The following is a 13,192-nucleotide window of genomic DNA, read 5'->3' as shown; positions in this document are numbered from 1 at the left end:
CAAGGAGAGACCAAGTGGGCCAAAAGTATCTAACTAGGAAGAAAGTAATGACCGAATGAGGAAGGTACTTTAGAATTCTGTAAAATCATGAAAGGCATTGAGAATATAGATACTACATTTTAGTAAATGATCACTACTTACTACTACCATGTATAAACTCAGGGGCATCAAGTGAAATGGAGGAAGCGAAGTTTTTAAAATACATTTTGTTAAAGTGCATAATTGCCTTGTGATCATAGTTCTACATTGTGCTTTGGAATCGAAGTGTAAACAATTTTGTAAAAGCTGGGGGGGGAATTCACAAAATAATCCATTCTTGGCTGTTAAATACAGAGATGCAACTTATGGCCCAGGAAACTGAGCTGTGGATTGCTGGAAACTAAATGGATTTACAAGAAGAGTATTACTCTGCACTGACTCTCTTTTTTTTTGTACTTTTTCCTTAACCATGTGTTTGTCACCACCACTGGAGGAAGGATACTGACCATACATCTTCATTCTGACTTTAGCAGTTGATGTTCACAATATGTAATTTGTATTGTGGGAACATAAATATTAAGGAGCTATTTCCTTTTCTTTTTAGTACCAGGAGAAAATATTGCAACAATGAAGTATGGAGCCCAGGTTGTAAAAGGGGAGCTGAAGTCTGCTTTATTGGATGGGGACACTCAGAACTATGATTTGGATCATGGATTTTCTCGACATCCAATCGATGATGATTGCCGTTCTGGTATTGAAATTAAACTAGGCCAGCCATCAATAATCAACCACATAAGGATACTCCTATGGGACAGAGACAGTCGGTAGGTGCCAAGTTGGCATAAAAAGGGAAAGTAATGCTTTTTGTACCTATACTAACATATAAATGCTAAATGTTCATAAAGATTTTATAGAAACGTCATGATACAGTGTTGGAGATGGCACTGACAATTTTTATTTGAAAAAATCTTTTTCAAATACAGTTTTGGTTACTTACACAGCAGACTATTTTGTGATATTAGACTATATCATAATATCTCATTGTGTTCACTGTCTTTGTTAAATAGCTTGTGTTACTAATAGCAGTTTTAATAATTGAGTTTTCTATTTGCCACTTAATTTTCAACTGTTTTTATTTGTTTGAATAATAACATTTAGTTCTATTGTAGAGACAGTGTTTTTTACATGTTCCTCTTCCACACATTGAAGGAATGTTTGTTCAAAGTTTTTCATCTTATCAAAATCATTTAGTAAAAACATTTTTGACAATAATTCACACGTAGTGAAATTGTTTAGGAGATACATTACCAGCTAACTGCAGGAGTTATTACAAGCCTCTCTATACTGAGACTGCTGAAGTATATCATGGATACCTTAGCCAATACCCAAACTTATACTTATGCTCAACTACTTAACATTTTTATGGAATGCATGAAAGATCAAATTATGTATCTTTGAACAACCTAGCGACTGTGTAAGTAGGAAAATTGCAAGGTTCTTTTTATCTGGCAGACTGAATATATTCATTTTATAGCTTGCTGTCACAAAAACTTTGCGATATGGTAGACAACAACTGCAGGTAGTTGCAAGTACTTTTTTATTAAAATAGTAAAATAAGATACTTATCACAAATATAGTAACATGTTGAAAATATAATAGCTTTCTTTTATATTACTTCCAGACTACCAGTTTATTACTGAAAAAGTTGTCCTTCCTCTCTTTTTAACTAAGTTGTATTATTTTAGAACATGTCTTTCCTCTGAGGTTTGTAAAATAAACCACCACTGGTGGCAGAATATCAGCTAGGGTGGACCTCTAGAATGGCTTTTTCTCATCAGAAAGTACTTAAACTACAATGATTTAGGATCTAGTTTCACTGTCATCCTGATCTTTCTTTTCTGTGGAAAGTTTGATATTGGACTTTCAGTCTTTGCTTCCTGTCAGGCGTATTACCTGAACTGTCCTTTTTTTCATGGTAGCTAAACTGTCTGAGATGAGTGCAAAAGGATGTATTTGGAGTACAGTGTCCGGTTATGGACTCTTCAGTACAAAACATTGACATGCTGAAGTGAGTTCAGCAGAAGGACACTGAGATGATGAAGTCTGGATCAAACAGTGTATAAGGAGAGGCTGAGAGAACTGGGTTTTCTAAATTTTGAGAGGAGAAGGCTAAAAGGAAGGATCATGCTGCTGTCTTCAGCTATTTAATGGAAGAATGTAGAGAAGGTAGGGCCAGACTCCTCTTAGAGCTGTACACTGAAACGACAAGGGGCAGGGGACACAAGGGAAATTCCAATCAAGTATTAGGAAAAATATTCATAATGGGGGTAGTCAAACATGAAAAGTTTGTCCAGAGAGGCAATATATCTCAATCCTTGGAAGTACTAGCTAGGGCCATGAGAAACCTGCTCTAAGTTGTCCTTGCTTTGAGTGTGGGATTGGACCAGACAATTTCCAGAGATCTCTTCCAACCTATTTTATTCTTCTATTTCAAGAATTGCCAGCCACCCACTTGCATCTCCCTTGTGTAGTGCATGAATGATGTAGTTTTCAAAGGAGGGATTTTGGCAACCATACAAGCACATTGTGGCTTCTTGTTAAGTGGCCCTTTAAACAACTGATTCTCCTTAACTGTCTTGGTGAAGCTCAGGCCTATTGGATATCTTTATATAGATAATATACATTTTACATTTTTAATGGAACCAAATACATTATCTATTAATATAGGTATGTTTTGCATCAGTAGTAATATAGATGCTATTACCAGATGAATCTGATGTATAAAAGTGCTAGGGAGGCTAGCTGTCCAAACTGCATCTGCCAAATAGACATCATCCTTAAGAAAATATAAGCTTTTGTGTCCTGTGTATGATAACTGTATTTTTGCGATTTTGGTTTTTTGCTTGGTATCTTTAGAAACCAGGAAAATAGGATGTTGTGAATTGGTTACAAATTTGCATTATTCTAGGTATAGTGTTGTGAGGATTCCTGAATCCACACCACCTAGAGGACAGATAGTCAGTAACTTTTGGATCCAACGTGCATGTGTGTACTGGCCCCAGAATGCTGGAGCCTTGCTTGGTCAAATATGCATATGCTAGTAATAAGAAAATGCTGAAATATAGTGTCTTTATATGAGTTGTGAATATTACACGTTTGGTTGTTGTATATGTGAAAGCTGATTATGAACTGACATCTTAAAGACCCTTTATGTTACCTTTCTAGGTGCATATATTGGTGTTCACAGTTATCTAACGCTTTAAGTGTTTTTGAAAAATACCGCTTTAGATATCTGTCCGTCCGCATCCTTAGCTTAGCAAAAAAATCAAAAACGTTAACAAAGGCATTACTGTTTAATACAAAAAATGTCTGTAGATATCTGGAAGAGCAAACATTCTTTTAAAATCAGTGTGAAAGGAGAATAAGTGCTAACATGGTCTGATTGAAATGCTTGTGAATATTGCAGACTAGTATATTAAAAGAAAGAGAATATTCTGATGCATAATTCACAATGAAGTACACACAATTTACAGGAAGTACAACTGGAGTTTCTACTGCATTGTAAGACAGTTGTCACTGTTGTAGATATAATACGGAAATACCTGTGGCTTTTAAGTGTTAGTTTGGGTTTGCTTTCTCCAAACACCAAAACTGTAAACTAAAGATCATTGATAAAGCAAGGAGTAGACACAGATTATGTTGCTGACTTTCTTTTTCTTTTTTTTTCCTTTTCTTTTTCTTTTAATGAGGAAATTTTAGGATGTTTAAGTAACTAGTGACAGACTTAACAATATACATCATGAGTAACTGGGAGTGTCAGAAGTGGTGAAGGTTAAAATAAATTTGCTTTCTTCCAGTTAATGGTTCCAGTTTGCATTTATGATCTGCTATATTTTCTTTGATTTTTCCTTCTTAATACGACAAAAAAAATAACTACAACACTGATTTTATCCATGCAGAAGGAATACAAATTATTACTCTATGGCTCAAGTATGTAAGATGAGTAAGTTTAAAGCTTTCATTGCATTTTTTGAGAGAAGACTGTCTCATCTTATTACTGCTGATTGTGAGTGTTTGGATGTTTGAAGTTATTCTCAAAACACCTGTTAACATAACGACAAGTGAATTTATTTTCAAAGCTAGTTTGAAATAGGGAGCTCTTTTGGAGGTCTTAGACACAGGTCTGTAGGAAGGAAAAAATAGCCTTTTGTTTCAGTACAATTGAAAATCCAAAAGTGTATAAGTGTATCAAAAATGTGGCTGCTTGTATTCTAATCACTTCTGTTCTGTTTTTTGTTTTGTGTTTTTGTTTTGTTTTTTTTGACAATCCAAAGGTCTTACTCCTACTACATTGAGGTGTCCATGGATGAGTTGGACTGGATTCGAGTCATCGATCACTCGAAGTACCTCTGTCGATCCTGGCAGAAGCTGTACTTTCCTGCCCGTGTCTGCAGGTTAGTTCATCAATGTAATGTTGCATGTCTATCATTAAATAACATAGACACTAGAAGCAGTTGAAAAATCCAGCAACTTAGTTATCCATTTCTGATAATACATGATATATACAAATTTCATCAGTTGTCTTAAAAAAAAAATAAAAATAAAAATAAAAAGTCTGTCTATCTCAGTGAGTGCTTTTTAGTATGAATATAGCTGATAAATGCAGGCATCAAGTATAAAAACTCTGGTGCTTCTATCTCTAATTATGTGCGTCTTTCATTCTGAATCATACTCACCTTTCCTCTTGCAGCTGCATTCTGAAAACACAATAATGGTATTTTTCACTCTGTAATAAGCACCTTTCCTTAATTCTGAAAAGTCAAAATGCTTTTAACTACTGATGATACAACTTGTACATCTGTTTTTTATATATTTTCTGCTGTTGCATTGAAGTAGTATTTTTAACACCCAGTTGTGAAAGACAGAGTGGAGAGAATTAGGATTAAGGAAGTTTGAGCAATACTTTATGTAAGACAAAGCAGCTAGGTGAGTTTAATCATCATTGGGGTGATGATGTCTTTTTACTGTAGGAGCTGGGAATTCTGGGAGAAGCTTTGTGGCCACCCCTGAAGCCATCTTACTCAATAACTGAATTGAGCTCCCTGGCAGAGTGTGCTAATCTGGGTTCCAAAGGCACGCTGTGATCATTAAAATCTGTGTTGTAGACCCAAAGAGAAAATGCTCTATTTATTGCAATAATTATTCTGTAGACAGAAACTACTTATTAACCACACTAGTTCTTGGGATCCCCAGGGAAGGGATGTGCTTTCTTCGCTGCAGTGACCTTTTATCCTGACCTTGGCTACTGCATGACAGTTGCAGTCTGTGCGGAAAGTGGGTCACCTGTGTGTCCCTCCTCAGATAACTCTTTCTCAGCCTGCCTATCCTGTTTTAGTAAGCTTATACTGAAGGTAACTAACTTAAAATTTGCCTTTTCTGGTGTGGACAATGCATTCTCACCTTTTCCCTGTACATTTTATGATTCTGATTATGCTGTGTTTAAAATGGTTGGAACTGTCCCCTAGTTTGTGCGTATGTCTGATAAAACTTTGCCTAAAGGAATCTCTGATAAATCATCCAGCACTGGTGAAATTCCTCAGGGAGTTTATAGGCATTTTACATATGTATGGGAATTTTTTTTTTCTTTGTAAACTTAACTTGGTGTGAAGTGGAAAGGCTATTATTAAAGACAGCCTTTTTGTCAGCCATCACATTAGCCAGAAAATTTGAAGAGATCTAGGATTTTACAGTGGGACTTCTCTGAAGCTTCTTTCAAAAAGACAGCCATCCAAAGTCTTGTCTGAAAGCAATAAATGTCAGTTCATCTATTTGTCATCCCCCCGTTCCCCACCTGTCTTTGTCTCTGTGGGAAATAAGATTGTTACATGTTAAATTTTGAGAACATCCTTGTTTTATTTTGATGTAGGCTCTTTGTGGCCTTGTCTGAAAGCAGAGAGAGGGAAGAATGGAGGGAAGAATGTTATTCCAGAGGTTCAGGTGGTGCCAGAACTTAATCATTTTTGGTTGAAAAAGACTTCTGAATCCTCTTTAGATGACATGCCCCCTCTCCAAGGAGCGGATTACAGAGAGGGAGTTCAATTCTTATCCCTTGCTGTTCTCTGATGTAAATTCCTAGATCGGGTACTGTGGTGTGTTTGTCTCCAACTTTGTGAGTACAGATTTAAAATATGGGCCAAATGAGATTATCTCAAAATGCATCCCTGTAACATTTGTCATTCTGTTTTGACAAATAAGAATTATGCATGCACATCAAAGGGCAGATAGGCTTTAAGTGGATTATGTATTCTGTCTGCAAAGGAATTATCATCAAATTAGCAACAGATATTGAACAAAAATCACTCAGTTTGGAAGCATAAAACACCTCCCCTCCCCATTTTTAAAGGAAGACTGTATGTAATGTAACTCAGCAAATCCTTTGCATTTATTAGCACTTGGTTAAGCACTGCATTCTTTTCAAGCCTTAATTTCAAGCCAAAATTAGTTATGTGTTCGCATTGTTCAACACTGCTTCTGCTGTATATTCTTGAGTCAGTAAGACCCAGTGCCAAAATGTTCTTTTTCATGGACAACAATTGTGGAATGCATTGCAAACATCATATTCTGTTCTGCCTTCTGGCCATTATTTTTAACTTTCATTCCCCTGTGGTTTTAGTAATGTGGTTATATGCTCCTTGCAAGCAACCACTTAAGGAACCTTGCAGGTTGTTGGGGGTTTTTTTTGTTTGTTTGTTTGTATATGTTGTCAACAGAACATCCTAAAGTAATCATCTTTCACAGTGCCTTGTTTTTTTTGCAGAATAGGTTTGAGAACAATTTTTAAGAGATGATGATTTTAGCTGAAGGTACTTTATAGTATCACTGCATCAGAAGGGCTTTTGAAGAATAAGAGAGAATTGAATCACGAGTGTAGACTGGGGTTATATCTGCATTGGCTGCAGTTCTTATTTACATGCCTTCCTCAAAATAAGAGAGTGGAACAAGATAGATTCTGTACTCGATGTTGAAGGACAGCCTGTTGTGTCTAGTGCACTGGAACAATTATTCAAATATTAGTCATGCAAGTTGAGAGCTGTCAAGAGCTGAACTAGCATGCTCATCTGAGATTTAAGAAATTACCCTAGCATTTCCATGTGAATAAATACTCTTGAATTTATTTCCCATTTGCGTGTATGCAGTTTTTTCTCCCCCCCCTCTTTTTTTGAAAACCATTCACTTTTCTCTTGGGTGAATCTTCATCCATTTACAGATTGGTATTTCTCTGTAATCAATGTACTTTTTGCACAAGCTGGATGAGAAAGATGCAATTTTATGGCAGTTAGTTATGAAATAAAATAACAATCTATATTATAATGAACTAAGACCAATTCAGTCTGCTTAATCAGTCCTTTATTGTATTACATATATCATGCCCTCTGTTTTAACTTTGATTTTGGTTATTTGGAGCATTGCATAATATCCACATCAGTTTTGCAATTATGGACATTGTTGTGCTTTGCATGAAAGATACTTTGTAGTTGGCAAGGCATGTACCAAGGCATCCAAACTGGTCAGATAGGCTGGTGGATCTTAGTAAAATGATACAACTATTTACACTCATTATTTTTCCTTGTTACTCAGATCTGTGTTTTAATAGATTCAAAACAACTTTTGGCAGCTGTAACCTTCACCTAGATTAGCATATGAAAAATGGAAGAACAGAGACTAAAGACTCTGAATTTCTTTATTTACAATGAGAAGATTGTTTGTGCTTTCTCAAACACAAAGATGATCTATTTGTTATTTATAGGATGTGATTCCTGACTTACATATTCAAGCTATTTTGTACAGGGAACATTATTTTATAGGCATTGAAGTTTATCATAAAAGATGAGAGGATGTTGCTGTATTTTGCATGGGGGGTGTGCGTGTGTTTTTTTTTTTTTTGGTTTGTTTGTTTGTTTGTTTTAAGTAAGAGGCACTGCTAGGTACAAGACCTGGGCTTTTTTAAAGACATAATAGTATTTGAGAAAGACTTTTGATTTTTGCTTTAAATATTTTAGGAGACATGTCATTCCACCTCCTTTAAGAATTCAGCAGCCATACTATGTAGCAAATAGGAGAGGGGAGTACAAGGTAACTTTTTAATTTGGCTCTGTATTTTTAAAATTAGCAATTTCTTTTGTCCCTGTTTCACTGTTTGCACTTGTATAGCAATTTTCTTGTAAAGCTGTACACGTCTTTTTATAAAGATGGAAGACAGAAGGCAGTCCTGAATGCAGGTCCCTGACAGAGTTAGGAAAAGGTATCAGGTTTTTAGTTAATCCAACTGCCTGTTTTAATAGTTTTAGGCAATACAGATAAGAATGCCTGTGTGTTTGTTATCCTTGTGTGGTTTGCTACTGATTTTGAAATGACTATTTTTCTTCTGTATCCTGAAATATTTTTTAATATGTACCTATTTACTAATCCAACAGTATACTAGTTCTGTTGTTCATCTGAAAAAGTGAACTCCAACTTCTTGATAATATTAAAACAAAACAAACCTATTTCATGTATAGCACTTAGTACACAGAAGACAATGCTGAATTGTGTTGTGTTTCAAAGACATCAGTGATGAACTTCATAGAAGAGCTTCCTTTAGGGTATTTTTCATGAACCCTGAGGACATAAGTTCAAATATGAGTGAGCAGTAGTGCTTCCTTTAAAAAAAATAGAAATGCACAGCTCTTCAAATAGTGATAATGGTTAGAGTTGTGAGTCTGACCCAAAATTCTTTCTTGAAATAAAAAGGCAGCAAATACTTGGGGACCTTATCAAATGAATGTTAGTACCTCTAAGGATCTTTGAACAAGCAATGCTGTTTTCTGTTTTATCCTTTCCTTTTATTTGTTTTGCAAATGCATCTTTTTATCCTTTTATTTGTTTTGCAAATGCATCTTTTTATCCTTTTATTTGTTTTGCAAATGCATCTTTTTAATTTGTCCTAATCCACAAATTTTGAAGAATTTATTTAAAATTTTGAAGAAGTTAAAACTATTACAAGGAAATAAAAATTTTGAGAGGTCTCAAAATAAAACAGATCAAATGTAGCCACAAGGTGTCACTATGATGCAGCTTTAAAAGATTTTCTGTGTTTGAATTCCTTTTAGTGAAACTATTAGTGCTGATGTATATTGTGCTTGTATCCTAAACTTCCCAGGTTTATGGAATCATTCTGATTTGTTGTTTCTGCTGTAGAGAGCGCAAATACAGAGATGGCATGCTAAACAAGTAGGGACTTCTCAAATTAGTTTTCATGTTTTCCTCTCACATCAGATGGCACTGAATTTTAATTGGAGGAGTAATTGTCCAACTAGACCAATTTGTAATCTGAAAAGTAATGCTGCTTTTGCCAATAATACTGGAATTTGAAAAAGGTTATGAATGGGAGGAAGATCAAATTTTAATTTGTATTTGTTACTATTTTATTGTCTTTGCCAAATACTTATTGTAGAAAGTACATTTTATTTTCTTACTCTTCGTAAAGATATTTTAAAGTGACTAATCAAAAGTAAGCATTAATTCATTATTACTTTACATTTTTGCTTTTACTAAGAGAGACACATGGATAAAAAACTGTAAATGTGGGAAATAATATAAATTTATTCTTTTTCCTTGAAAACTGAAAAATGTTGAGTCTAATGCTAGTGGTTTGATTTAATAGTGCTATGATATGACTAAATGCTCAGATATATCCCCTTTAAAATACTCAACTCCTATATAAAGTTTAGGGTAGAATTATTTTTACTTTAGAAGATGCACTCATGTATTAAAATCTGTTTATCAGTGCAGAGAAAATTCTTTGCCTTTCCTTTATTAGGCATTAACATTACTGGGGGGGTTGTTTAGTGCTTCAGCTGTTTATGCTACTAATAATTACACGATTTGTCATCCTCTGTCTTAGTGCAGACATCTTAAATTGTAGACCCTGTATCTCCTGAGCTATTTTAAGAAAAACAAAATATAAAAGAAGTAAATGTTTCAGTAGTAACACAGGTCTAAACTAAGGAATTTTGGTAATTGTGCCCAATTTATTTTGCAGGTAGTGACACACAAGTGGTATTATTTTTAAGTATTGGCTAGACAGGAATTTTTTAAATTCTGTTCTTTGTCTGTGATGCTAGTGATGGTGCAGTCATTTGATTTTTCTTTCCACTTGTGGGAGCCATTGAACTTAATTACTGATTAAGCAGTAATTTTTCACTTTCAGCCTTACCAACAGATCTGACATCCTTATCTGTAGTAGATACCATTTTGCTTAGTGTTCCTATGCTTGGTGGACACTTGGTAACAACAATTTGCAAAAAGGCATTCAGGGTATTGTTCAATTTAAGAACATGTTGAAGCAAGCGTGTCGTTAACTCATGACCCCAAAGCAATTGAAACACTTCCTCAGGTATTTAAAATAATCTGAGAAGGCGGCACTGTTTGCAAATCTGAGCTTGTAATAGCTTTCTTAAGCAAGGAATTCTACTTCTTCTCCTAACCCCCTGTAGAGAACATCATTGTTTAGAAAAAATACGTAGACATCCAGAAGAGGCTTTTGAACATTGTTCTAACTTAAAATGCAACTCTAATATACCTCTGATGTAACTGAAAAACATAGACTAACTTGTTGGCAGAAGCTCTGGTAAGGCCTTCAGCAAGTATTTGAAAAAAATCTTACAACCAAGATAGTCATTAATCCACATGAAATACTTTCTTGCAAATGCTTCTCCAGTTGACCTTGGGCAATTTTTACTTCGTTTACCACACTTGAGGAATTGTAGGCAACTTTTTTTGTTGTTGGTACCATGCTTTGGGAAGCATTGGATGATGTGCAAGTACTTTATTTCTAACTATGCAGTTATGCTGACTTTTCAAAGTTCAGGGGAAAAAAAAACTTTGCAAAGTATATATGAGCCACAAAATACTTGCTGGACAGGACAAATTAGCTCTTCTTACTCATCGCTGCGTAACTGAAATCTGGCAAGTGATCACCTTTTTTGTTGTTGCTGTTTACCTCAAGTAATCAAAGTACTATGAGTCATGCAAGGCCTTAGTTTAAAATTCAAAATCTTTTCATATTTCGAATACCATATGTAATATAGTGATAATGTAATAAATACAGGAAAGATATGATAGCCAAAGATAGAGTATCTTAGTTTCTGGTACAGAAATATATTGAAAGTAACTTTGAAATGTCATCCAGACCTTTGAGGTGTCTGACTGAAGTTATTTTGAGAAATCAGTTTTTCATTGTAAACACACAGTTATCTTTTGGTTTTGGAGAGGGAAGAAAGAAATAATGTTTCTAGTAGGAGATGATCATCTTGAGGAATCTTTCTTGGCACATTTCCAATGCTTTGTTTTTTAAATTTGTCAGATACAGGGAAATGATTTCCTGAAGTCTCCATTTTTGTAGCTAGCTGCTGCTTGCTTATCTTTCTATCTTTCAATGTTTAAACATATTTTTCCAGTATGTCTTTAATCAGGCATTTTTTTCTCTTCCCTAGAGAACAAAATAGTCTCAGATTTTTCGAACTCTGCAGATCTTCTACACAAGCTCAAGAAAGCTATTGTTATGTCTGTGAAAGAATTTTTATGATTAAAAGATCCATCTTTTCATCTCAGTTTATGCATACTTTTGATCTTAAACTTGCACTTTCAATTTCAGCTCCCAGTGTGTTCCTCTTATTAGCAGTCATACAGAAGCTAGTTTCTCCATGGGCATAATCAATAATGTTTTTTATCAAGTACTTTATCAAGACATGGCTGCTTCTTTTCAAATCCTTTCTCTGCCATAACAATTACAGTTATCCTAAACTAAAGAGCCTGTCTGAGATTTGAGAGAAGCAGAAAATCTAGTGTGCATTGAAGCTGACCACGGCAATCTGCTACACAGCTCATCTTCTGAAAATTAATCTTTGCCTGAAAAAATGTAGATAGGAGTGGTCAGTATGGCTTGTACAGAAATTCTTGAGTTGTGTTAGATCATGTATAATGTTGATAAATAGAAATATGAGAAAGAGCCTGCCAATCCAGTTTATTGGACATGAATTAGAAAAAAGTATGATATATTCTTTTCTTATGTTTTTTGTCTTATAACTTAGAAGAAACAAACTTTTGAGTGATCTAGATGACATATTTCTCACCTTTGACATAATAACAAGCAGAGAGTTTTATCTGTAAGATGGATGGAATTTCTATGTGCTCAGTGAGTTTCTTAAACTGTTTTTAGGTCTGTTTTCAAGTTATTTCACCTCATTAGAAAATAAATTCAACGTAGGTCAAAATTATCAGTAGTTCTTCAGCTTGATATTTATATGTAGCGATACATATAAACACTAAATTAACAAATTGTTGATAATAATTATACAGCATCTTATGTGTTTTAAAGCTAATGTTGCATAAGACAAATCTTTGTTTAAAAGGCATCTTCAACATTTTTTTTCTTTAAATCCTCTATTGTGATTTCTGTTATGCTCCAGAAGCTGGAATTAGGTGTACAAACTTGCCATCATATATTTAACAAGAAAAGCTTTTAGAAAAGTAAATGTAATTTTGCTGAATTCATAAGAATTTTGGTTTATTTTTGTTTGATCAATGAGGGCCATCTGTCAAATTCTTTTTAGTGTCACTGTATGAAGCATCCCTGTTTTTCCCCTATTTCTAAACAGATAATGGGATGTATATTTGATGTTGATGTATATTTGAAACAGACTGTACCACACTTAGTCACATGTGAAGTACAAAGCTGATAATGATGCCATTTCTGGTTATTATGAATATTCAAATAGTGTATGTAAGAAAAATACATTGACATGGATTTGCTTTTCAGCTTCCAAGTTTATAAAGCCATCTGTCAACCAGCACTAGGCCAAGCTCACTTATGGAATAATTTGGATGATGTTAAGAATGTTATAATAAAGTGCATTTGACTGTTTGTTGTTAAACTTGAGTCTGTTGACAAACCTCAAGTTACCTTCTATATAGTAAGTCCTGTTGGTTGGTTGGTTGGTTTTTAATATAAAACAGAAATCTGTGTCTAAATAGGAAAGCTGTAAATTGCTTTGTTCAGTGTAATTTTTCTCTTCAAAAGTTCTTGTAGAACCCATTTTGAGCATGAATTTGAGCTTGGACTGTACTTGTTTTTTCTCATCTCAATTTTAGTTGGGAAGATTAAGCTGATGGT

At 34.5% G+C, this 13,192-nt stretch overlaps 1 protein-coding gene across 1 annotated transcript in view; it reads left to right on the top strand.

The window, feature by feature from the left end:
* The window catches only part of BTBD9 (BTB domain containing 9), a 145,644-nt gene that overhangs the window by 12,973 nt on the left and 119,479 nt on the right, over nucleotides 1-13,192 (top strand). Inside the window, exons 6-7 of the mRNA XM_026122935.2 lie at nucleotides 584-803; nucleotides 4,314-4,433. Coding sequence (XP_025978720.1) covers nucleotides 584-803; nucleotides 4,314-4,433 — 340 coding nt within the window. The remainder of the gene's footprint in view (nucleotides 1-583; nucleotides 804-4,313; nucleotides 4,434-13,192) is intronic.

The sequence above is a fragment of the Dromaius novaehollandiae genome, chromosome 3 (assembly GCF_036370855.1).
Source record: "Dromaius novaehollandiae isolate bDroNov1 chromosome 3, bDroNov1.hap1, whole genome shotgun sequence".
In the NCBI taxonomy this organism is placed as follows: domain Eukaryota; kingdom Metazoa; phylum Chordata; class Aves; order Casuariiformes; family Dromaiidae; genus Dromaius; species Dromaius novaehollandiae.
Note: the sequence above shows the minus strand (reverse complement) of the source record. Positions and strands in the feature narration are given on the sequence as shown.